The 23,061-nt window shown below is 33.7% G+C and overlaps 2 protein-coding genes across 2 annotated transcripts; both read right to left on the bottom strand.

Annotated features, from left to right (window-relative positions):
* Positions 1–7,790: 7,790 nt before the first annotated feature.
* On the bottom strand, positions 7,791–16,282 carry LOC133178257 (lathosterol oxidase-like). Its single transcript, XM_061313029.1, has 6 exons — positions 16,088–16,282; positions 12,811–13,040; positions 12,470–12,587; positions 11,887–12,150; positions 11,252–11,339; positions 7,791–8,365 (listed from the first exon to the last, which is right to left on the bottom strand). The coding sequence occupies exons 1-6, from the start codon at positions 16,245–16,247 to the stop codon at positions 8,227–8,229; spliced, it is 999 nt and encodes a 332-aa protein (XP_061169013.1). The 5' UTR covers positions 16,248–16,282; the 3' UTR covers positions 7,791–8,226.
* Positions 16,283–17,722: 1,440 nt separating this feature from the next.
* LOC133183016 (uncharacterized) lies at positions 17,723–22,361 on the bottom strand. Its single transcript, XM_061317935.1, has 6 exons — positions 22,087–22,361; positions 20,828–21,072; positions 19,820–19,955; positions 19,190–19,456; positions 18,508–18,628; positions 17,723–18,212 (listed from the first exon to the last, which is right to left on the bottom strand). Exons 1-6 carry the CDS (start codon positions 22,172–22,174, stop codon positions 18,080–18,082), a joined length of 990 nt encoding a protein of 329 aa, XP_061173919.1. The 5' UTR covers positions 22,175–22,361; the 3' UTR covers positions 17,723–18,079.
* Positions 22,362–23,061: the final 700 nt, after the last annotated feature.

Below are 23,061 nucleotides of genomic sequence, written 5' to 3'. Positions count from 1 at the left end.
TTGAAAACCAATTGAAGGGGCTACTTAGAAATAAGATCATTATGTTCATATCTGCTTTAGAATATAATTTGCAGCAATGATTTATATAGCACGTAATACAATGTATATTTATGAAGATATTCGTACCACTGATATACTAGTGTCTTTAATTAATTTTAATTTGTCATGTTATCATTTTCAACTTTAGATTGAAAATTAATAAAAGACACTATTACGAAAAAATAATCACCACATCTAGAAAAAATAGACATGCGCTGTGTCCGTAGATTTTCCCGTCAATTTTTGCGAAAACAATGTGGGATCTGCACCGGGAACTATGTCGTTCTCTCCGATCACTAAAACAACTGCATCAGAGCTACTGCAACTATTATATCCATGTCTTTAGATTTTAACTCATGAACTTTCCCTACCTAAACCCTTGTAGAAAACAGAAAGACCAAGATTCGCAGAATATCTTATAGCACAACACTGTTTCAACAATTGTGGAAATGATGCACAATTAAGTTACCTAGAATGACTATTAAAGTTTTTTCCACTAAAAGCATAATAAATATAGTCTCTCTCACCAAGTTCTTGATAACCAGTAATTCCGTCTTTCAAGACTTCAGGTGCGGGAAGAGGCAGACTAAAGGTGCCGCGTAGAAGATATTCCGATGTTAAATTTTGATTCGTTAATGTCTGCCTTTCCTAAGACATGAAACAAAATCCCTATCTAAGATAACCATAATACAAAAATTATTTAGCTATACACGTCTGGGTGTAGTAAAATGGAATTATTCTAATGCGTTCTATAGTTTTTACTTATAAGTTTAGATTTTTTAAGTGTCCCTGATCTCAAATTTTCAAAGCAATGTAGATGAACATCATTATATGGTAAACATGATGGTAATTATTTGTTCAATATAAATATTAATTTTTGTTTCTAAATTAAAAGCTTCTAGTGAGATGAAAAAGCTTACCGAAAATGGAACCCCTTTCCTTATAAAAACTGAAAAAAAGCCAAATGCCCGACAGGAGATGAAGTCTTGGAAATTATTGCCATCTAAATAGATCCTCCAATTGATAAATTACGTCATTACCTGTCCCACAAATTACTTCGTAGTTGTTGGGTATGAAAGACTTGACAAAAGGCGCAAGGTTAAACAGACCTTTAAATTGGCACTCTCTTCACAAATACCCATTGAAACAAGGAAGTTTTACATGCTTCAGTTGTTATTGGGTCGTCCTTTTCTTAAGGGATTAACAAAGCTACTAAGCATTTAAAACCACGTCAATTCAAAAGTCATTGAAGTAAATGCATATATTCCTAGAGCCATCTTGTGCATGTCGTCGATATTTACGAAACACAATTACGCTGTTGCATTAAGCAAAGATTTACCAGTACTACCACATGCTATATCTCAAAGGTGACAGAGAACTTGGTAATACAGGTAAAGTTTTTGCTAAATGCAACAGCGAATTTGCCTTAAAAGTCTTATGGATTCAACATCTTACCTGTGCTTTTTCCCTTTTGCACCTTACCTGCAGGTTAAAAGTGCTTTTTCCAAGAAAAGTGTGCGTTGTTGCAACCACTATTGAAATAACGACCACCATTGAAATAATTATTTCAATAGTGGTTGAGAATGATGACAACTTGGTTTAGGCTTTGAAATGCTCTCTTAACCACTATTGAAATAATTGTTTCAATAGTGAACGTTATTTCAATAGTGGTTACAAGCTGTGTTTGGTTTTGAAATGCACTCTCAACCACTATTGATATAATTATTTCAATAGTGAACATTATTTCGATAGTGGTTACAAGCTGTGTTTGGTTTTGAAATGCATTCTCAACCATTATTGAAATAATTATTTCAATAGTGGTCGTTATTTCAATAGTGGTTGCAACAGTGCGTGACGTTTCTTTATCTTTTCATCCCTTTGTAGCATCTGGGTAATAAAAAAAAATAACTCATAAAGAAATACCTTTGCACAAGTCGCTCGTGAAAAATCAACAGCAATGGTCCCTTTTCTAACAACTTACAATGATCGTGATTTCCGTGCATTCTGAGCTTTAATCATTCAACAACCTTGGGTACACGTGCTACTGTTAAAGTTAAAATCGATAGAGCTATTAGTGCTCTATTCAGATGAATGTTGTTTCTTTCTTTCTTTCAGATATTGCTCATCCTGATGTCAAGTGTTTCAAAGTTTCGACACATCTTAAAAGAAATACATTTATTTTCCAATTAAAATAAACAAACATACTATAAGTTTATTGTGAAAAATGTTCTTCCCTTAATACGCTTGAATTTAATTTTTAAGACTAAGTCCTTCAAGGTGTTTGAACGAGTATTAATTTTTACAGGTTGATGGTATAAGTGAATCTACAATCTTGTTTGAAGTCAAAGTCATCAAATTCTTTGGTTATATAGATACTATGTCCTTGTTTGGTCTATACAATCTGTCGTTAGGTCGAATGTTGACTGACGTCTTTCTTACAAATCGGTAATTATTTTCATAATGAATTGACTAGACGGATTTTTGCACAAATGTAATTCTAGCAATTACATAGTATAATCTATATAAGTTCGCAGCACTTTTCACAAACTACAATGGATGTTTAAAAAATTTATAAATTAAAAAAAAGATTTTTAAGTTCGTTATGCCCTTGCAATTTTGCAAGAATTTTTGATAAAATCACGTGACAAGTCTATGAGTATAATGGCAAACTGCATTTCTTGACAGTATGTACATGTAAGTAAGATTCTGTGAATGTTGCATTGAATTTCATTCAGGGGTTTAGGAGGAGTTTCGAATTCGTTCACAAAATTAACACCCCTTTAATTTATAGAACATAATGGCCATAAAATCCATGCTTTATTATCGGAAACCTAAGTTTTGTCCGAGCAAAACGTAAAATAAGAGGTGCACAATGACACTATGTAATAAAGATCTTGTGAAAGTCTCCTTAGATTTTATTTAGTGTGTCACAGGGTCATCGTTAAAGAATATAACGCTGGATTCGGTTCAAGTTTTGGTGGAATTTTAATGAGGATAACAAAAGAAACCTATAAAACATAGAAAACACACAACACACACATTAACAATAGACAAATACCGTAACGGCACATTCAACAAAGTTACAAATTATACAAGATGAAAATTCACGCCGCTGCCAGTAAGATATTTTACTTGACTAGTATACCTGGTCAGTGAAACATCAAATATGTGTCCGATCGAACGTAGAAAAGCATAATGCCGCTATGTAATCAATAAAGATTTCGTGAAAGTTGCATAAAATTGCATTCAGTAATGTGAGAGAAGTTACGGATAAGGATTGGCTTCCCCCGAGTATATCAGACGTACATCCCCATTACTACATGTATAAACCCCTACTTTTCAAGCGTATATAATAATGACCCTATAACAATATTAAAAACAACAGTAAAAGATCTTTGTAGAGAGGGTAAAATTTACAAAATTTTGATTTAAAAAAGAGATATACCCTTGACTCATGGCCGTAGGAAGCGGGGGCACAGGAAGGGGCGTGACCCTCCTCCCCAAATAATTTTGCCGATATACAAATTATTATAGAAAACATAGATACTATAAGCTCGTTCCCCTTAATAAAATCTGTCCCCTAAAACTGAAAATGTTTGCCCCCCCCCCCCCCACCTGAAATTGCTTCTTACGGGCCTGACTTCAACTAATATCAACATATTTGACAGTATACTTATTTTTCAGTGGAAATTTTTACTACGCAGAACATGTTCTTGCCTATCAATTCAACTGGAATACATAATTATAAACACGAGATGCAGGTAATAATAAATAATGGAAATAGATGATATAAAATTTTATGTGAACGCGTTTATCATGCAGCTCAGCTTTCAATTTGCCATCAATGTCTATCTCTAATAATATATCCAAATATGACGCAGATTTCAGAATCTATGGGATCTTTATTACGAGTTCAGTGGGATGTATCGAATCAACGTAGGAATTTTATTCATTACTGTAAATTCTGTTAAATTAGTATTAAATATTTTTAATATTTCAACAACTAAATTAAATTTAAATAACAATACATGTAGCTGTATTGGATTTCTAAACTTCACAAAAATCCTTACAAAGACACCTAGCAGGTTCTAGTAAATGTTCTACTAAGTCTCTTTCATTACTCCTCGCGAAAATTTTCACAGCAGTGAAGAAAATCAAAACTTCGGGGTTCTCTACAGCAACATATTCGAGAAGTGGTGTTAATCAGATGTGGATACTTAAAAACTCCAATCAACCTTTAGAAATTTTGAAACAATTTTTCGAAAGTACAACAATATCCAACTAAAAATTAAAGATAAGACTTTTTGTCATCATAGATAACTGCTTCTTCAGTAAAAATGAAACTCGTAAAATTGCATTCCTTGTGAATGATCATCTGCAAACTTATTTGTTTTTTAAAAAAAATCTTATTCTACACACAATTAAGTACTCCAAAGTTGATACAAAAAAGATGCTTGAGTTTCTCATTGACAATATCTACTATGCAGTTTTCGGAGACCAGGACTTCCAACAATCTGTTGGAATTTCTATGGGAACAAATTGTGCTCCGTTATTAGCAGACTCTTTTTATATTCATATGAAGCAAAATTTAAAACATTCTACATGAAAAGATGCCTCTGGCTGTAGCTCTGTCAATTTTGACATTTAGATATATCGTTTCTTCAATTAGCAATATTCAGTTTCATTCCTACGTTGACTCGATATCTTATTTAACTCGAAATAAAAGACACCAGAGAGACTAGCACATCTGTTTCATATCTGGATGTTTTGCAAGAGAAAAACATTGATGGTAAACTGACAACTAATCTTTGTGATAATCGTCAACTTTCCTTATTTGTGTAGAAACATACCATTATTAGCTGCACATGGAGTTTCGTGTCTCTCATTTGATTCGATACGCAAGATCATGTTCTACGTACGTACAATTTCTAAAAGGAGGCAGACTATTGACAAATAATTTGATGATACAAGGATATCAGCAATCTTGTTCAAAGTCAACATTTCGCAAATTCTATGGTAGATACAATAACCTTTTTTTGCAAATACAATACTGTTAGGTCATTATTTTCAAACTGAATGTTCTACGTATTTTTCCGCTTACCCGAAGGAGCACGCGGCGGGTGTGACTGGGCGGCAGGGTATGCTCACTCCTCCACGTCACCTGATCCCACCTCTGATGCTTTATGAGGCCAGTGTTGGCGCTGCTCATAGTTTGTTTTGTTTGTTGGACTTCAGAATGATCACTGTTCGTTACCTTTCTCATTTCATATTTGCACATACATACAAATCTTTTTCTCAAGCATAAGAGTTTTTTTTTTTTTTGGCTTCCAATTATTTTCTGCCAATCATTTCATCCAAATCCAAACTTTGGTAAACGACGCTACGTATGCCCCTATGGAGTGATAGTTTTTTAATAAAAATACAAAACAGGTCGGCTAATAAAAAGGCACAATAAATATCCTTGGGAATTTCAACAGATTGTTAGAAATCCTGGATTCCTAGCACTATATGGATATTGTTAATTAGGAACTCTACGCTGCAATAAAGTAGTCCTCTCCAGTTTTTAGGGGGAGGGCTACAATCCCATAGGATCTTAGTTATGGTACAAGTGCTGGAGTGATTCACTATCACAAAGATTTTGGCTCAAATTATTGGAAAGTGACTATTCTATTAATACACTGGCAATCTGTATTTCTTAACTGAACTCAAAATATGTAGTTATGCAAGACATTAAATGATCTAAGATTTTGATTAATAGTCAAAAAATTATTCTCTGTGTATGTGGATTGTAGCCCTCTCCTGAAAACAGAAAAAAATGGAGAGGGCTACATTATTGCAGCTAGGAACTCCATCATCTTTTAATATAAAGAGTTTTTATGAGTAGATTTAACAAAGTTATGTTGTAGATGGCCAAACACAAGATACAGTGTATAAATATGTTCAAAGTTTTTATTCGGTCGTTCATGATGTCTAAAGTCTATCCTTCAATTCATTGTCAGATATGGTAGTACAAAGTGTTGAAATGTGAAAAGTTTCATTATTATTGATTTGGAAATATTTTGCGAATTCAAATTTTTAAAATAGTTCTTTGGAGATTCTTTGTATCCAAATTTGATTTACACCATGGCCACTTCTTGAATACCGAGCACGTTGTAGCACAGTACTCCTGAAGCTTCTCCTTACCTTAACTGGATTTTATGAAGTTTTGTAATCCAGTATATGTATGGTTATTCACAGTCAATTTGGTTGTTCGGAATATTAACAATATTTTTACTAAAAAAAAAGTTCCTCTCTCTGAAAAGGAACTATGAGATGGATTACCATTTGTAAAATTAAATCCATGCAGGATCTTCTAATTATGTTCCCCAAACGAAGTTTGGAAACATTGTTTTTACGCTTTTTTTTCTTCTTCTTCTTCCTGGGTACTTTTTTTCCGTAAATGTTCTCGGAAACTACTTATCCGATTGAGACTTTTTTTTAGAATTAATAAGCATGTTGTGTAGATTTTCGAAATGAAGGTCATTTTACGCTCACACGCATTCACCTGCTTACTCTTGCAATGAGTGAAATGACTGATAACTTGATATAGCTGTTAGTTAAACATTTCATGATGAAATGCATTGAAACTCAGACTGAAAATAAAATTGAAAATTCAGTTTGAATACCTATAACTTACATAGCTTTCAAGAAAACTTGATGAATTTTAGAATATTGATTCCTACATTATATTCTACTATCGAAATTGAATGCAAGGACAGGCATTTACGTGCGCTGAAATCCGATTGCCTAATACTAGTACTTTATAGGCTGTATCTCTCTTACTATTCAATAAAATACTTTGAAATTTAAGACACTGGTATATAAAACCCCGGAACATTAACTGGCAAAATAAGAAATATGCAGCTTACGTCATTTCCATCTGTAACAGTCAAAACATTTAATGGTAGAAAATGAAAGGATGGGTACAATTCGACACAGACGTTTGAAAAAAAACATTGGATTGAAATTCTAGTTCGAAATTAATTTTCAATCCACATGAGCTATTTTCATGCGCCAAGTGTTAACGTATGATCCAAAAGACAAACAATTCCCAAATACATGAACTTTGAAATTAATGTATATCAGAATTTTCTGTCCAATCACAGGATGAACCTACACAATTCAGTCAACTGAATGGTCACTGAAAGGTTTGGAAATATCACTGAATGGCAAAGCTCTGCCATTCAGTCACCTTTCAGTGGACTTTCAGTCACCTTTCACTTAACTGAATGACAGTTTCATCCTGTGAATATTCTTAAGGACACTCAAAAGTTATAGATTTAGAATACATAGATATATCATTTGATTCTGGGGGATGCAAATTTTGTCAAGTCGGATTATTTATGTTCATACCTAGTATTTATTTCAAATGACAAGAGACTTTTTGATTTTTTTTTTCTTCACGAAAAATGTTTGAAAAGCAAAAACGTTCCGCTTCGCGTCGGGCAATATTTCATCCCTTGGAGGCTAACATATTCAATGTTGCCCTCAACCCCAGTCAATATTTGTATAGTATTTCACTATTGAAAATGTAATAAAATAAAAAAAAATATGTAACTAGGACATACAGGTATACATTAAAAGAACATGTTTATTTCGTATCTTCCCTGAAACTATTTCGGTTTGATTTAAATCTTACTGAATGCTGAATGGAGCTTTGCGAATCAGTGGAAAAAATTTATCAATTTGACAAGATAAGTTAGGAATATGAGATTCAATTTAATTCAGAGATCTCTAATTAAACACACATTATTAATATACGAACAAAAAATTATTCAAACTACTGTTATTCAACATAGTTTTATCAGCAATATATAAACACATAACATTTGAACCTACAGAAATTATAATTATTGTTCTTGAATATCATTGTGTTCATATGATAAATCAGATTTATCAATATAAATGCACAGGGGTTTAATGCAATTTTACTCTCTATACGCGATTTAAACAACCATTGGATGGTTTTTGTATCATCTGTTTTTCCTACACTACAATACACTTGTAATATTTAACAAATTATTGTACACATATAGAGTGTAATAATATGTAACATAATAAATAACCAATAATAGCAATACTGTAGATCTATATATAAGTACATTCTAATAAGTGCTTATTCACACAGAGTCAATGAAAGCCATTTGACTAGTCCTCCTTGTTACGAGCTCCTCCACTGAGGGTGCTCGGATCAGTACACATTGCGTGGTCGTATATATCACGTCTCAGTGTTCCACAAGCCCAGTCCATCAGCATAGTACTGGCTCCAAAATTAACGTTTTTATGTCTACAAAGAACAAACAACTTACTGTGACAAGTTTACGAGAGAACGATCACAGTTTACTTATTATACATCTGCATTCTTCCAAAAAAACCTTTTCAATCTCACTATATAGTACGTCTTTTGACAAACATACTTCGTGGAGAAATACTAAACTTTCCTTAAATTAACAAAATATTCACGTATTACTATTGTTATAAATATCCTTTCTATATTATACGAGAGTTGATCCCAAAATAATGCTACTGTAGTGCTATAAAATGATTTAAAAATAGAAAGTCATCAACAAAACTTAAACCTTTATCTATTTTAATGGTTGCCTAATTCATTCAGTTACGTGTGATGCTTTTTGAAATCTAGAAATGAGCAGAAAGCAAGGTTACGTCCATCGCCGCATGACTATAATGTTACTGACATCTACATGACTTTACTTTTCGAACTCTTTTCAGCTAATCCAGAAATATTTTGAATCTTTCACAAGTATTTTGATTTCCGTTTTTCAGTAATCTTCACTGCCAACTTGCGTCTGAGAATCTGACTTCTTGCGTATTTCATTATTTCCAACTGTTTTAAACTTTATTTCAAATTCATTCCGTTGCGTATATGCTGAACATCAAGAATGTATCACCAAAAGCAAAAGTTACATGTAAAGTGACGTCAAAGGTTGACTATTCCTCCACACACTTTTTTCTTCCTCTCCTCCGTTCATCTTTCGACTTCCTCTTACAAAGGTCTTTCACTTTTTTTAAACATATATTTGATATCTTTATAAAGTTTTTTATGCCCCCGGATCGAAAGATCCCGGGGGTATATTGTTTTTGTCCTGTCTGTCTGTCTGTCTGTTGTCAACTTTATCCTAGCACATAACTATTGCGCTGTCAAGGGTACGGCTTTAATATTTGACATGAGTGTTCATTATGACAAGACCTTTCCTTGGGTACCACCATATATGATCTTTTGACCTTGACCTTGGAGTTTGACCCAGTTTTGCAAAATTTTACCAAACTTTAACCTTGGCCATAACTTTTGAACGGTTGGTGCTAGGGCTTTTATACTTCACATGTGTAATTCTTGTGACAAAACCTTTCTTTGGATACCAACAACTTTGACTCTTTGACCTTGACCTTGGAGTTTGACCCAGTTTTGGAAAACCTTAACCTTTGCAAAAACTTTTGAACAGTTGGTGCTAGGGCTTTCATATTTCACATGTGTAATCCTTGTGACAAGACCTTCCTTTGGATACCAAAAACTTTGACCCTTTGACCTTGACCTTGGAGTTTTACCTACTTTTGGAAAACTTTAACCTTGGCCATAACTTTTGAACGATTGGTGCTTCGGCTTTCATATTTCACCTGTGTATTTCTTGGGAGAAGGCCTTTCCTTTGGCACCATTAATTTTGCCCATTTGACCTTGACCTTGATGTTTGACATACTTTTGAAAAAAAAATAACCTTTTCCATATCTATTCAATGGTTGCTGCTAGGCCTTTCTTTTCACAGGTTTATTCCTCGAGACAAGACCTTACTTTGGGTATCAACATATTTGATTTGCATTTGAGAAAGTTAAACCTTTGCTATAAGTTGCCATACGGGGGCATCAGTGTTTCACAAACACATCTTGTTTTTTTTTATTTTCATTATTTCTTGAAAAAATGTCGAATGTCAAGAAGTGGCGTTTCTCGGGGATTAACATTTTCAACAGAGGCGAGGAAGAAAGTGTCTTGAGGCTCAGTCAATCTTTCAAGTTACTTACCCTTGCATCTAATGCTACATGATACACAGGGGAACGAATTTGAGAGCAATTCAAATAATTCTATAATAAAATAACAAAAAGCAAGAAGAGGCTATAGCGCAGTTTGTTTGTGATTATTAATAGATTTGTAGCTTAACTGAAAATGAGTTCCGAAAAACGTCATCTCCACCACGACAAAGTTGTTGTCGTTATCTGAATCAAATTTATAGGCAGTCAAAATGGATATCGGAATAAGTTAATAAAATTTTGTTGATGGCTTCTATTTTCTATCTTCGAGAAAGCGCTAAGACAACGTTATAGGAGGAACCAATTATTTATTAACGATTTTCATGGCACTTGTAACATTACTTTTAAGATCAACTCTCAACTGTTTTCCACAGGTTGTTAAAAAGATTCTAAAATAATAGTGTATAACACAGCCGGTCTTCGATTTCCCCACACAACACGTGTCCTACATTTGTGCTTAGTTTGGCCTCAATGTTTTCTGATGAAAATGAAATTTAGAATTGAGAATTTAGAAATGATTATATTTATAACACTTCTCTGACCTCTGTGTGCTTTAAGTTTACAGATATTCTTATTTTGAAACAGGCAAAATCATGGTTTCTTGAATATAAACTATTAAATTGTTCGTATATTATCCAATAATTAAGAAAATTAAACCAATGTTTTTTTCACATATAGATTATCAATATGTTTGACATTATTACCCCCCACCCCCACCCCGCGCGCGCTTGAAAACTGGTGGGTATATAGTGATTGAGAGTATGTCCTTACGTCCGTCCGTTACACTCCCTGGGGTAGCCAATGCAATTTTCAGAATCTCATTTACATACCTCAAAGAAATTCACTTTGCCATCATACTCATATGGGAGCTGGGGGTGTCATTTTGTGAGCTCATTGCTCAAAGTACCTCCAATTTTTTTTTTTTACAACAGCATTTTTTTCTCAAAGTTTAAATGTTGAAATGTTTCTAGCTATGGTCTAAAAAATGTATTCATTTGAAATAGCATATTTAATCCTTGTTTTTAATGTTTTGCAAACTTTTTATTATAAAAAAAAAACTTAAAAAAAAAACCCAGTATCAACCATGCATGTGGGATACCTGCTTAGTGAGAGGAGAGAAAGGGAATAACTTACTTTCGATGATTCTGTTGAAAGATATTTTTGTTGGAGTGAAACATTAAATCCGTGTATATGGCATACGTTGAGACCAGTATATATAGAGCTGGAAATGGAATATAAAATGTCATCATGTACAAAGCTTTTATGAACATATTTATATGAAAATGACAATAAATTAAATTTTACATCAATTACTGATTTTACAAAATTTTAGTGATACTAATAATTTAGTGCCCCCACATCACAAAAACAAGAAATCACTAAACAAAAATTAAATCAATATAGCCCCATCCCCATCTCGCCTCCAAAATGGATCCGTTTACAACCTATCCCTTCAGGTTGGAGTATGCATGAAGAAAAAATATGATTTGTATTTTGATTACTGGAATTTTGTACATTTGGTTGATCTTCAACGTTTCTGGTGTTTTGAAATATTTGTGCGAGTTAAATACATGTACTTCTTCGTTGCCCTTTCCAACTGGTCTAACCAATCTGGTTGCTAAATCTACTATGCTCAACAAGTATAATTAACTGAAATCAAGAACAGGCAGACCTCTTATGATGAAGCGCAGCCATTCACCAAGTCTTTCAAATTCGTTAAGGAATAAAATATATTGTCGCAGACTGCAATGTACATTTCATGTACTTACCATTATGGACAGGGAACAGATAAATGGGTAGAACGATCTGTAAAACCAAAAGAACAAGTTCCACAGGATGCATCACATACAGACTCCATGTCGTCTGCTTAGGCCAGTGGCGCCAAAAATGAACAGTTCTATACAACACAGGAGCGTGAAGCGCCCGGTGTCGATAATAAGTCATAACTTCGTGGTAAAGAAATAGCGCTGGAACTGACACAGAAAAGTATATCCAGCCTCGGTTTGAAATATCGTAATACAAGTAGGCATACTCTGTTTAAAAAAGGAAAAAGAAATTTGAGAAAGATACATTATTTTGAAAGGCATTGATAAGTGGCGTGCCTGTAAATGTGAAATTACTTGAAGTACTGTACGTAAATAATAAATGGTAAAAACGATATTCAATCAACAGTTTAGTTTAAATCATTTCAAAATGCATGCTCATTCCTCTTAATTCGATCATGGTGCATACAAGTCAAGCTAAATGTATGTTTAAAGACAAAGAATTCGATTTAACTATGAAAGCTATCTTAATTTTAAAGCATTGAGGAACGGCAAAAATGTTGTATCATACTTGCTACAACTTACTTACGTTTAATTGGAATGTACCACGAAATCAGGGCACAAACAACAGATCCCAATGCAATATTGAAGGAACTGAGAATAACGTCATTGAAGATTGTAGAATCTTCTTCAATGTCCCCAAAACCCTGCAAAAAAGTTAAAAACTTATTTGTGATATGATACAGTCATGCACGAAAAATTATTCAAGACACCGTGTCCTTTAATATGGCATGATCAATTTTAACAATCTCCAAACAACAAATTTACTTCACGGGTCATAGTTGAAGCTGTTCAGATAAGACTGTACAAGATTGAGATATTAGGATAAAAAAAAATTGGGAGCCGGATTCTTCTTTGATATAAAATTACCTTTCTTTGTTTACCACTGTAGAACAGCCAATACCAGAGTCCAGCCAGGATATTGTACACGAAAACCGAGAGAACTGCCGAATAGAGGAGAAACTTTGGCAAACTCTGAACAGGTTTGAGCTCTGGCCACTGTATGTTCGGAATAAACAGGTACTCGTCTATTGAGGAGAGGAGCTTCGTTGTGTTGTCCTTGCTTTGGAAATATCGGATTACATCTAAGATCCATTCTCCTTTTGAGAAGAAACGAGATTGAATTATATGCAAATAAATGTGTCTAGTTGGATTTGCCATTTACTCATGAATTGTATGGAGATAACGAAGATTATTCAAGCTCAAAAGTCCATGAAACAATACAAATTTGGAGCAGAGCAAACACGGACCTCTAAAACATCAGAGGTGGGATCAGGTGCCATGGAGGAGTGAGCAGGTGCCATGGAGGAGTGAGCATCCCCTGCCGACCAGTCACACCCGCCGTGTGCTCCTTGTCATGATCTTTTTTTTTTTTTTTTTTATTGCCTCACCGATATATAAGATTCGATGGATGGCGCCAAGGTTGGGGAGCCCTGGACTCACCAAACTTACAAGCATAAAATATAGCCAATAGTAATGATGACAGTCACATGGCACTATAGTAAATAAACTACCACATATAATGTACTACTAATATAAACACTGTATATTTTAATATTCAACCAGGACAATTTTTCATTGAAAAAAAAATATGTAAACAAATCCTTTCACACCCCATGCATCCAATATGTGTATGTATTTACCAGAAAAGTTATCAAAATAATGAATAACATAATGATTTTAAACAGGTACAATTTTAACCAAAATTAGAAAACAGTGAAGAAAAAAGACCCCATCTCTTTTCAAATGAAGCCAATTCATTTTTCTTTTTATACATAAATTTTTCAATCTTATAATAATGATTGATTTCCTTTTTTGCTCCTTCTATGGTTGGTAGTGACTTACAAATTCTTTTCTTATAAATATGCCTTTTTACTATACATATTAAAAGATTCAAAATAATATATTTACCTTCTCTACCAAATATAACATCAATTATGTTTATTTCAGTATTGTGCTCTGTTTTATAATTGATCCATTCTACTAGTTTACTCCATAATATATCAACATATAAACATTCCCAAAACAAGTGGGTTATAGACTCAGGATGCGTACCACAAAAAGTACACAGATCAGAATGTACGATTCCTATTTTCTTTAAATAAACATTAGTACTCATAATTCTATGTACAATTCGATACTGAAACCATCTAAGTTGTACAACTTCAGTGATACTAAAAATCAGTTTATTATGGGTTTTCCACCACAACTGGTTTACATTCAAATCCAGTACATTTTCCCATTTACTTTCATATTTGGGTTTATCCCATTTAGATGAAATTAAAATGTCATAAAAATCTCTTGATCCCTTTTGACTCTTAAAAATTATTCGGAAAAATTGGGATAATAAGGAGAATTATAAAAAGCATCCTTTTCAGTATAAATTAAATTCAATTTTCTGACAGATCCATTCTCCTTTTGAGAAGAAACGAGATTGAATTATATGCAAATAAATGTGTCTAGTTGGATTTGCCATTTACTCATGAATTGTATGGAGATAACGAAGATTATTCAAGCTCAAAAGTCCATGAAACAATACAAATTTGGAGCAGAGCAAACACGGACCTCTAAAACATCAGAGGTGGGATCAGGTGCCATGGAGGAGTGAGCAGGTGCCATGGAGGAGTGAGCATCTCCTGCCGACCGGTCACACCGGCCGTGTGCTCCTTGTCATGATCTTGTAATAACGGAAAAATCCGTCGAAAATTCAGTGTGTAAATAATGGCCTAACAATTAGTACATGTATATGAAAAACGTCAGTCAGCATTTGACTTGATGATAAATTGTATTTGCTGACAAGGTCATTGTATCGACCATAGAACTTACGAAATGACGACTTTAAACGAGACTGCTGATATTCTTTTTTCATCAACTTGTTTGTCAATAACTTACCTCGTTTTAGAAATTGTTCATACGTAGAGCATGCTCATAGGATGAATTTCTATATTCTGGCAATAGCAACATGGCCGTAGGAACGTGTGTGTGTGTGTGGGGGGGGGGATATTTTTGCCGATATATCGTATACTTTACGGATGTGTCCATTCAATAATTACACCTGATGACCCTTTTTATTCTTGTCATGGAATTCTGGCTTGGTACGTAGCCCCCTCCCCCCCCCCCAAAAAAAAGGAAAATGTTTGGTTGCCGCCCCCTCAACTTCTATTGCTTCCTTCGGGCCTCAGTAAGCAGAAATCAGGGTCGCGTATTATTAAAGAAGTTACAAGAAAGAAAACAATTTATTCTTTTCATTGATTTAAAAATTGTGTGATTTTATTAAGAATAATTCAGTTATGTAACTCTATGTCATTATAACCTCACCAAAATATTAAGTTGACAAGTTTTTACAACTATGTAACATAATTTTAGTAATCTTAGTCATGAGCTCCTTTGTAAAATAGGTCCCAGGGACCTATGCAAAAGTTAGTATAATTTTATATACATTATAAGTCCCTGCATAAATCGATTAAAGAAAGAATAAGTAGTACATAGTACATCAATTTTACCGAGGTGTATGTACATGTAAATGATTTTACTCGCAAGTTAAAACCTGGCTAAAGGTGATGTCGTGTATAGATAGTTTTCAGTAGGCCCAAATTAGCAAGAGTTATTTCCCGTTGGTCGCCATATTGGAGGTCAGCATGCTCATATTCCTTCATTATTCAACCAACTTTGACTTTGTATACTGGCCATTGTGGGGTAAGAAGCATTGTTTTTCTGAAAAATATACATTTGTTAAAGCCTCCTTTATTTCATAATTTTTTTTCTATGAAGATTTTCTCCCAAATATTTCTGCTACACCCTCTTAGATTTGGTAAGACAAAGAGGAAAAATTACCAGGTTGACCACCAAGATGGCGGCCAAGGGAAATAACTCGGAGAAAAAATCTGTCATATGAAAACTATCTATTGTAACTTTTATCATCGACGGTGACATTCAGTAATTGTGAACTGCATTTGTCTATAGATACGTTTGCCGCAGCATATTCCTATTCCTTTTTTTTTTTACAACAGCATTGCATACTGTACATTGATTTTTTGGAGTGGGTAAAAATTAATTAGACTCTGTAGATTCATTAATAATTGAGAGCACCGAGACCAATAAAATCTACAGACATATGTATTGTGTGTATAGAAATCACTGTGCTTACCTCTTGAGGATGCAATAGTGAAAACGAGTATGATGAATCCCAGATTAAGCAGTGTTTGTAAGATGCCCATAAAGAGTCCTTCATCATTTTCCGACGGCGGTTTTTTTCTTTTCCGTCGGACTTTAGTAGCTTTTCTTTCTGGTGGTCGAAGAAAAATCATGTCGGCTACTGCGCTGCTAATGTAAACAACCGCAAAGGGAGGTTACTCTAATTGACATTTTTGGATGATTGCGTTTGATCTGAACAAAAGAGTTATTGACCTATTTTGAACAAGTCATTGAAAGCAGCCATTTAAATCGTTTAAGACGTCTCTTGTCCTTTAAATATGTCTGCTTGAATTTAGTCGTCTGCAATTGGAGCTTCACTGTATTGAACACATCAAAACTTTGAAAGGGGGGGGGGGGGTCAAAGATGTTTCTTCAGTGAAAAACATTGCAAGCAAAGCACTATGTAAAGCTGCATAGTGTAGTGAAAATTCTTCAGCTAAGTATTGTCCACAATCGTCATACTGATTATCTTCGCAAGTGTGGTGTACATGATGCCGAATTTAAAAACTTTAAAAGGTTAAATAATATTTTCTTTATTTTTGAATCGTTATATACATAATTTGTGTAAGTGAATCTTAAAATTTAGAGATTATTTAATAATTAATCCCACTAAGCCAAGGATACTATAATCCAAATTAATATGTCAATTTAACAAAAGGTGCTGCATTCATTTTATTTCAATGTCGACAACAGAGCAACAGCGTAAAACAAAGATGTAAAAATGTATTATGACTAGGTCATGTCAATAAAACATATAACTTAAAACATACCCTAAAAAAAATATTCAGTTCTCAACAAATATAAATTGAACATATTGATCTCTACTCACACCGTATCGAGTAAAACGTTATAATTTATACCGTCATATGTGTGAAGTCAATATAGTTGTTATCATATATATACTTTATTCTCACATCAAGCGTTGGTTTGGGATACCAAACACTGTCATTTGTGTAGAAGAGTATAACATACATGAGGATTTGCGATAAAAACATACATTTTTTAAAAATACACAAGATAAAGATCGTGTAGATGATAAAACAACAGTAAACTTTCGAAATCACAAAGAACAATAAAAAAAAAATTCACATCGAGTGTAACAACTTCAGTGTTGTAAATACACTGTCATCTGTGTCAAGAAGATCAAAACATTACACAATATCATATTTTCTTCTAACATCAGGCGCTGGAGTTGGGGATTCCAATACCGTCATATGTTAGAAAAAAGTGTACATTTGCTTATGCAGTGAAATGTAAAATGTAAATTAGTTAAATGTAAAAATTATAGATTTCCATTGCCACTCACATCAAGCAAAACAATTCGGATATTGTTTTAGCTGTCATTTATACGTGGTCAGTTTATAGATCTTTGAGGTAACAATTAAAATAAAAAAAATACTTAAACAACAAAGCATGAAAAATCTGTCACACTGCGGAATAAACATGAAACATAATCTCTTAATTAAGCAATGAAATCGTAAATCTTAAATCAATATCAGTAAGTGATTTAATTAAATTAATTTGTTAAAAAAACAATCAAAGTTTATTTTCCTTGGAAATACTAGTATGACCCCCTCCCCCCCCCCCCTTTCCCTTTTCAATGACGTTTCCGAATCCACCTCCGATTACATTATCGAAATGTTACCATGTCCTTCGATGACATTAATATTTTTAGATATCGAAGGGATAATGATATTTGTTTAGCCTAAATTTCTTATCAGTAACAAGTATACATGCACGTAAACAATCCTCTTATTTAATAATATTGATGAAATGAATGAAGGTAAATAAAATCACGCTTGCCATTTATGTGAAAGAGATAAAAGAGTCCTATGGGCCTACATTCTGACTTTAGTTTGTTTCTTATTCATGCCATCTTGTGTTACTTTTAATTAACCCTTTTTAGGAGTGTCTGATGTTCAGGGAAGAGGGCCTTCCTAGAATACTAGTCAGATTTTAGCTCCTGTCTTCCACGTCCTCCAAAAATATCCTCTCCATAAACACGATCCTCTTTCCTCAGAGTGTCATGAAACCAGTCGAAAAAGTACGTGTTGAAGCCGAAATTGACGTGAAAATACCTGTAAAATATAGCAACGTTAAAATACACATTACAATATACATGTTCAACGATATGTTAAGACTTTTGGATATGGCTAACAAACACAGATATGACCGAAGCTTAACAGTATAAATATTGTAAAAATGTGGTAAACTCTTTATTATTCCCAGTGTTAACACTTGCTCTGATATAAATTTACCGCAAATGTCACTGTTTGTCAGCAGACGGCACTGTTTGAGAGCTTGGTGTGACGTGAGTATGATTATGTCAAGGTCCACCGAAAGTCCAAACTAACGATGAAGTTGTAATCTTACTTGTGATGGTTGTCGTGAAAATATGAGTGTGGCTGCCACGGCCAAATGGCCCCCATCTTAATCCCGGAATGGTCACAGAGTCCGTAATAGTATGAGTACAGCAACACGAACAAGAATGGAACTGAAAATCATGCAGAAGAAACAATTACACAGTAGTTTATTCAATTTAATGCCGGCTGATAACTAAAACTTGACTGCTTATTATATTTTAGCAATATATTGGGTCATATATATTGTTTTTCAGGCGTGTTATCAATTCATTCCTTGTAGGGTTTCATTTAAGGTTCATCGACACTCTGATAAGAGAGATAACTCTTAGTAACATAAATGTCTATTATTTCTTTATAAATTTGTCAAGTTGAAGTGTCTTTTTATCCAATTTTGCCCCGCAAGCTATGCTATAATTGTTTGAATACATTTCTTTTGGAAAATCATAGGACCTGAAGAAACATTTTATATGAGTGAGCAGAGGGTTTATGAACCTTAAAATACATTTGACACTTATAATTAATTGTCTGGCCCTCAGCGTTCGGCCAGCCAGTTCTTTGAAATTCCAGTTCTTTGAAATTCCAGCGACTTCTTTTACTTTCGAAAAAAAAATGTATATGGCGGTTTGTGGATCAAAGCTTCTATTGTTCTAAAGCGATAGTTATGTTGAAATGACAGAAGTGTCGGTACTCACAGGCATGAATAGGGATCAAAAATGGCGTCGCAGCAAGGTAGCCCTGATACATGAGGAACTCCGCGGGGTGCATGGCGACAGCACTCCACGCAGTCGGCTGGTGATAGCGGTGGTGCATCTTGTGGATCTTTTTATACAGCCAGGGTCTGTGGAAGAGACGGTGGAGGTAGTACGCCATCGTTTCGTTATACACAAAGAATCCCACAAGAGAAGCAATGAAGTACGCCCAGCCTCGTTCTGATATATTGTAGTACATCTTACAGTATCCTGAAATTGAAAGAGAAAGTGAACATGTGAAGTACATGTGTTACACATATTGTAAACATTAATGCCTGATTTGGCCAAATTTTTACTGATTTCATACCATACATTGTTGTTAAAAGTGGTTATGTGTTGTAAATAGTGAGGCCACGCTCCCCCTAGGACTAGCTAGTGAGCTAACCCTTTGGCTCAGTCGGTAGTGCGTTCGATTTTAAATCTGAGGGATGTAGGTTCAAGCCACACTGTAGACAATCCTAGCTAATCGGTCATATTGTATTTGATATACTAATACAAAAAAACTGAGATTCAAGAAACCATTCGCTTTCAGAAACCGTAAAAAAGACATGAAGTGTTATTGTCATACTGTACCTCCATTCATTATAAAACAGGCGATGATCCCAGAGCACACGGACCCGATCAACATGTTCATCGACCCCAGCAGAATTTCGTGTCTCTCATTTTCTGGCGTCAGAAACTTGTCAGGCTGACATTTCCATTCCTTGGCCTAAAACCAAAAAGTCTACTTATTTTATCATGAGGAAAATGGTCTAAATGTACATTATGTTTTTCTTTAAAACATTGATTGATATCTTCACAACCTTTTGAAACCTCATCTTATGGAAAGACAGACAAAGACAAAAATAGGCTTCATTACAACTTTGGTGGCTGAGGATAGTACCTTTAATGGATGCAGCAATATCAAAATGACAAGCATAACTTCATGATTAATAAAAGTTCTACCAAGTCATTTGTCTTGCTAAATAATGTAAATGTAAATATATAGTAGCTGTGGCTATACTGCCATAAAGGCATTTATGGTAAAATGATTTAAATCGTTACGAAATATGATCAATAACTTTCATAAGTGCATTTCCATCGTAAGAGAAAATACTTCATTAATTTTCATTTATTTTCACTTCTTATCCAAAGTCCTGAAGATTCTGATAAAAATGGAATTTTAAAAACCAAAGATCTCAGGGTATACATTAATGCATACCGGTGTTATTTAAACGATATTTACAAATCGATTTGTAGGGAGTTAAAGTCATTTCATTGACCTGCAGTTTTAAAGAAGTTTCTAATAATATGAATCCTACTTATTTGACCGAATCTACAATTCGTTAAAAAGCCAAACCACTTGAAGTGCCTCACTTTCAAATTGTATTTTACAAGCTGTGATTATTGTATATTATAATTAGTTTTTGTTTTGTTGTAGTTGTTGTTTTTTTTTTTTTTTTTTTATTTAAATATGAACACTTAGCTGATTCCATATAGAACAAATCTTTTTGATACCTTTTGCAAATTTAATTAAATTCCTGTTTTTATCTTTTTTTTTCATACCGCAAGAAATTTCAGGCAAAAATGTTTGATCCGTACCAAATGTCGTCTATTGACGTAATAGTAATAGTGCCATCCGTATGCCAGTCCGTAGTACATAAGAAAAGATATGGACACTGCCATCAGCACGAACCAGTGGACGTTCTGCAGCTTCAGGGATTCCAGAAGAGGCTGTGAGGGGCCTGTGATATTGTGGTCACCGCTGGGTATTTGAACACCTTGCCTTCCCATCATGCTCTGCAGCTGGTCCCTGAACATGTACACGATAACTAGCAACCATTCTCCTAAAAATAGAAATTTGTGTTGGAGAAATCTCGTTCCTTTCCGTACCCATGGTGAAGTACACCAGGAATTTTTTTTTAATATATCAAATCAACATCTTAAAAAATATACATGTTTTATGGGCAAGTTTTTTGTCAGATTCTAAGTTTAACCCTTACATGTGCATGTTAAGCTATTAGTATTTACATGTACTTTCTAGAAGGATTACTTATACATGTAGTGCTTCAAATGCTTGTGTTACGTATTGAGTTCTTTAAAAAATTTAAACCGTAGTCTATTGAAGTTATTATTTAAATTGATTCTAGAAACCCCATTTAGATCTAATACTGAAATTAATGCACTTCTCAGCATGCAACATTGTGCAAATGACGATAATTCAAACATTATACATGTACTTCAATTTCTTATGCCTAACATTGTGTTAAACTGAAGTAAAATATTACAAAGAAATATAATTTCGCTTTCAATGTTAAATAGGAACATATAAAAAAAAATGTGTAAAACATGTAAATTTCTCATCTATATAGCTTGCAATATTGAATTATTCATGAATGTGTAAATATAGGCTGCTGTCAAAACCGTTAATTAATTTTTTCTTTATTCATTTCTGCTTGAGACAGGGGGTATAGGGGTAAACAATTAAGATATCATGCAGTCAATACATTTATTTAGAAAATAATACTCTTAAATGCGAGTAAAGTAAATATGAATATAAAATGTATTGAACACTCAAGATTGATGCAAGAATTTCAGTGAGTGAATCGATAAGTAAAATGTCCAAAGCTTTGTCGCATAACTTTGTTACCCTGATTTTTTTGCAACAGAAGTATTGTCGTACGAATAACTACTAATATTGAATGAGTAAACTGTATAAATTACTAAATATTTATTCGTATATATGTATGCAAATGTGTATAGGGGCCATTATAAAAATGAATATTACTATAATTTTAAAATACTCTAACATGTATTAATAAAAACATTTGTAATACTAAACAAAATATATGTATACACACCTCTGGTAGCAGTTGCCAAAAAGAAAACAATAAGCATAAACGCAAATTTGGAGAGAGCATCCTGGTGATTTTCTCCTATTAGCCCCATCTTTATCAGCCGGTGAAACCGCGACTACCGTTTTTCTCTTAAATTCCAAATTAGTAAAAATCTCTCTCCTCTCAAAATGTGAAACAAAACAAGCCTCTGAATGACATCACGTAGCTTTCACTCATTCTACCCTTTCTAGAACCCAGCGGGTCGAAAACTGGACCACACTACAGTCTTACTGATAGGTTTGTAACATAGTTGTGGTCTTAACTAATGAGGCGAAATAAGGGGAAAATGCATGTATACACGTATGATGATAGAATTTTTTCTCCAAAAGTTTCGCCTGCGTTAACATGATTAACACACTGTCTTTAATGATTTGCATCGACTGACAATATTTTACTCAGTTTCGATGAAATAAATGTACATAGATATGCTCTCTATATAAATATCTTTCTTTCTTTCTTTTTTTTTTAAAAAAAATCTTTCTAATGCGGTCAGATATTCGTAAATGTAAGCTTTATCAAGTTCTATTGATTATATATATCCTATTTTAAAATTACAATTAAAATGCATTCATCGCAGGGAGTACGCCGATTTGATATGGGTTAATTCAATCTGATTGCATGACCTACAAATGTGGAACGATACACACAGTGTGTCCAAACTGATCGGATTAAAGTTTTCAACATGTATAGCACTATTTTAAAGTTTAAAGACCACGCGGTCTGTTATGTTATTTGTAATTTCAAAAAAAAAAAAAACAGGGTGGTTTGTGAGATTTTTATCATTTTCTTTTCTTTTCTTTTTTTTTTTAAATTCAAACTGCACTACTTACAATAAAACAAAACAAAGGTTTTAAATTTTTGAAGTTTTAATGACACACATTATTTGATATAAATGAACAGATCTTTAACTTTGGACCAAATCTATAAATATCTGAACAA

The sequence above is a fragment of the Saccostrea echinata genome, unplaced genomic scaffold, assembly GCF_033153115.1.
Source record: "Saccostrea echinata isolate AGI-Se365-2 ecotype Australia unplaced genomic scaffold, CSIRO_AGI_Sech_v1 ptg000001l, whole genome shotgun sequence".
In the NCBI taxonomy this organism is placed as follows: domain Eukaryota; kingdom Metazoa; phylum Mollusca; class Bivalvia; order Ostreida; family Ostreidae; genus Saccostrea; species Saccostrea echinata.
This window is presented reverse-complemented; position numbering and strand designations above follow the sequence as displayed.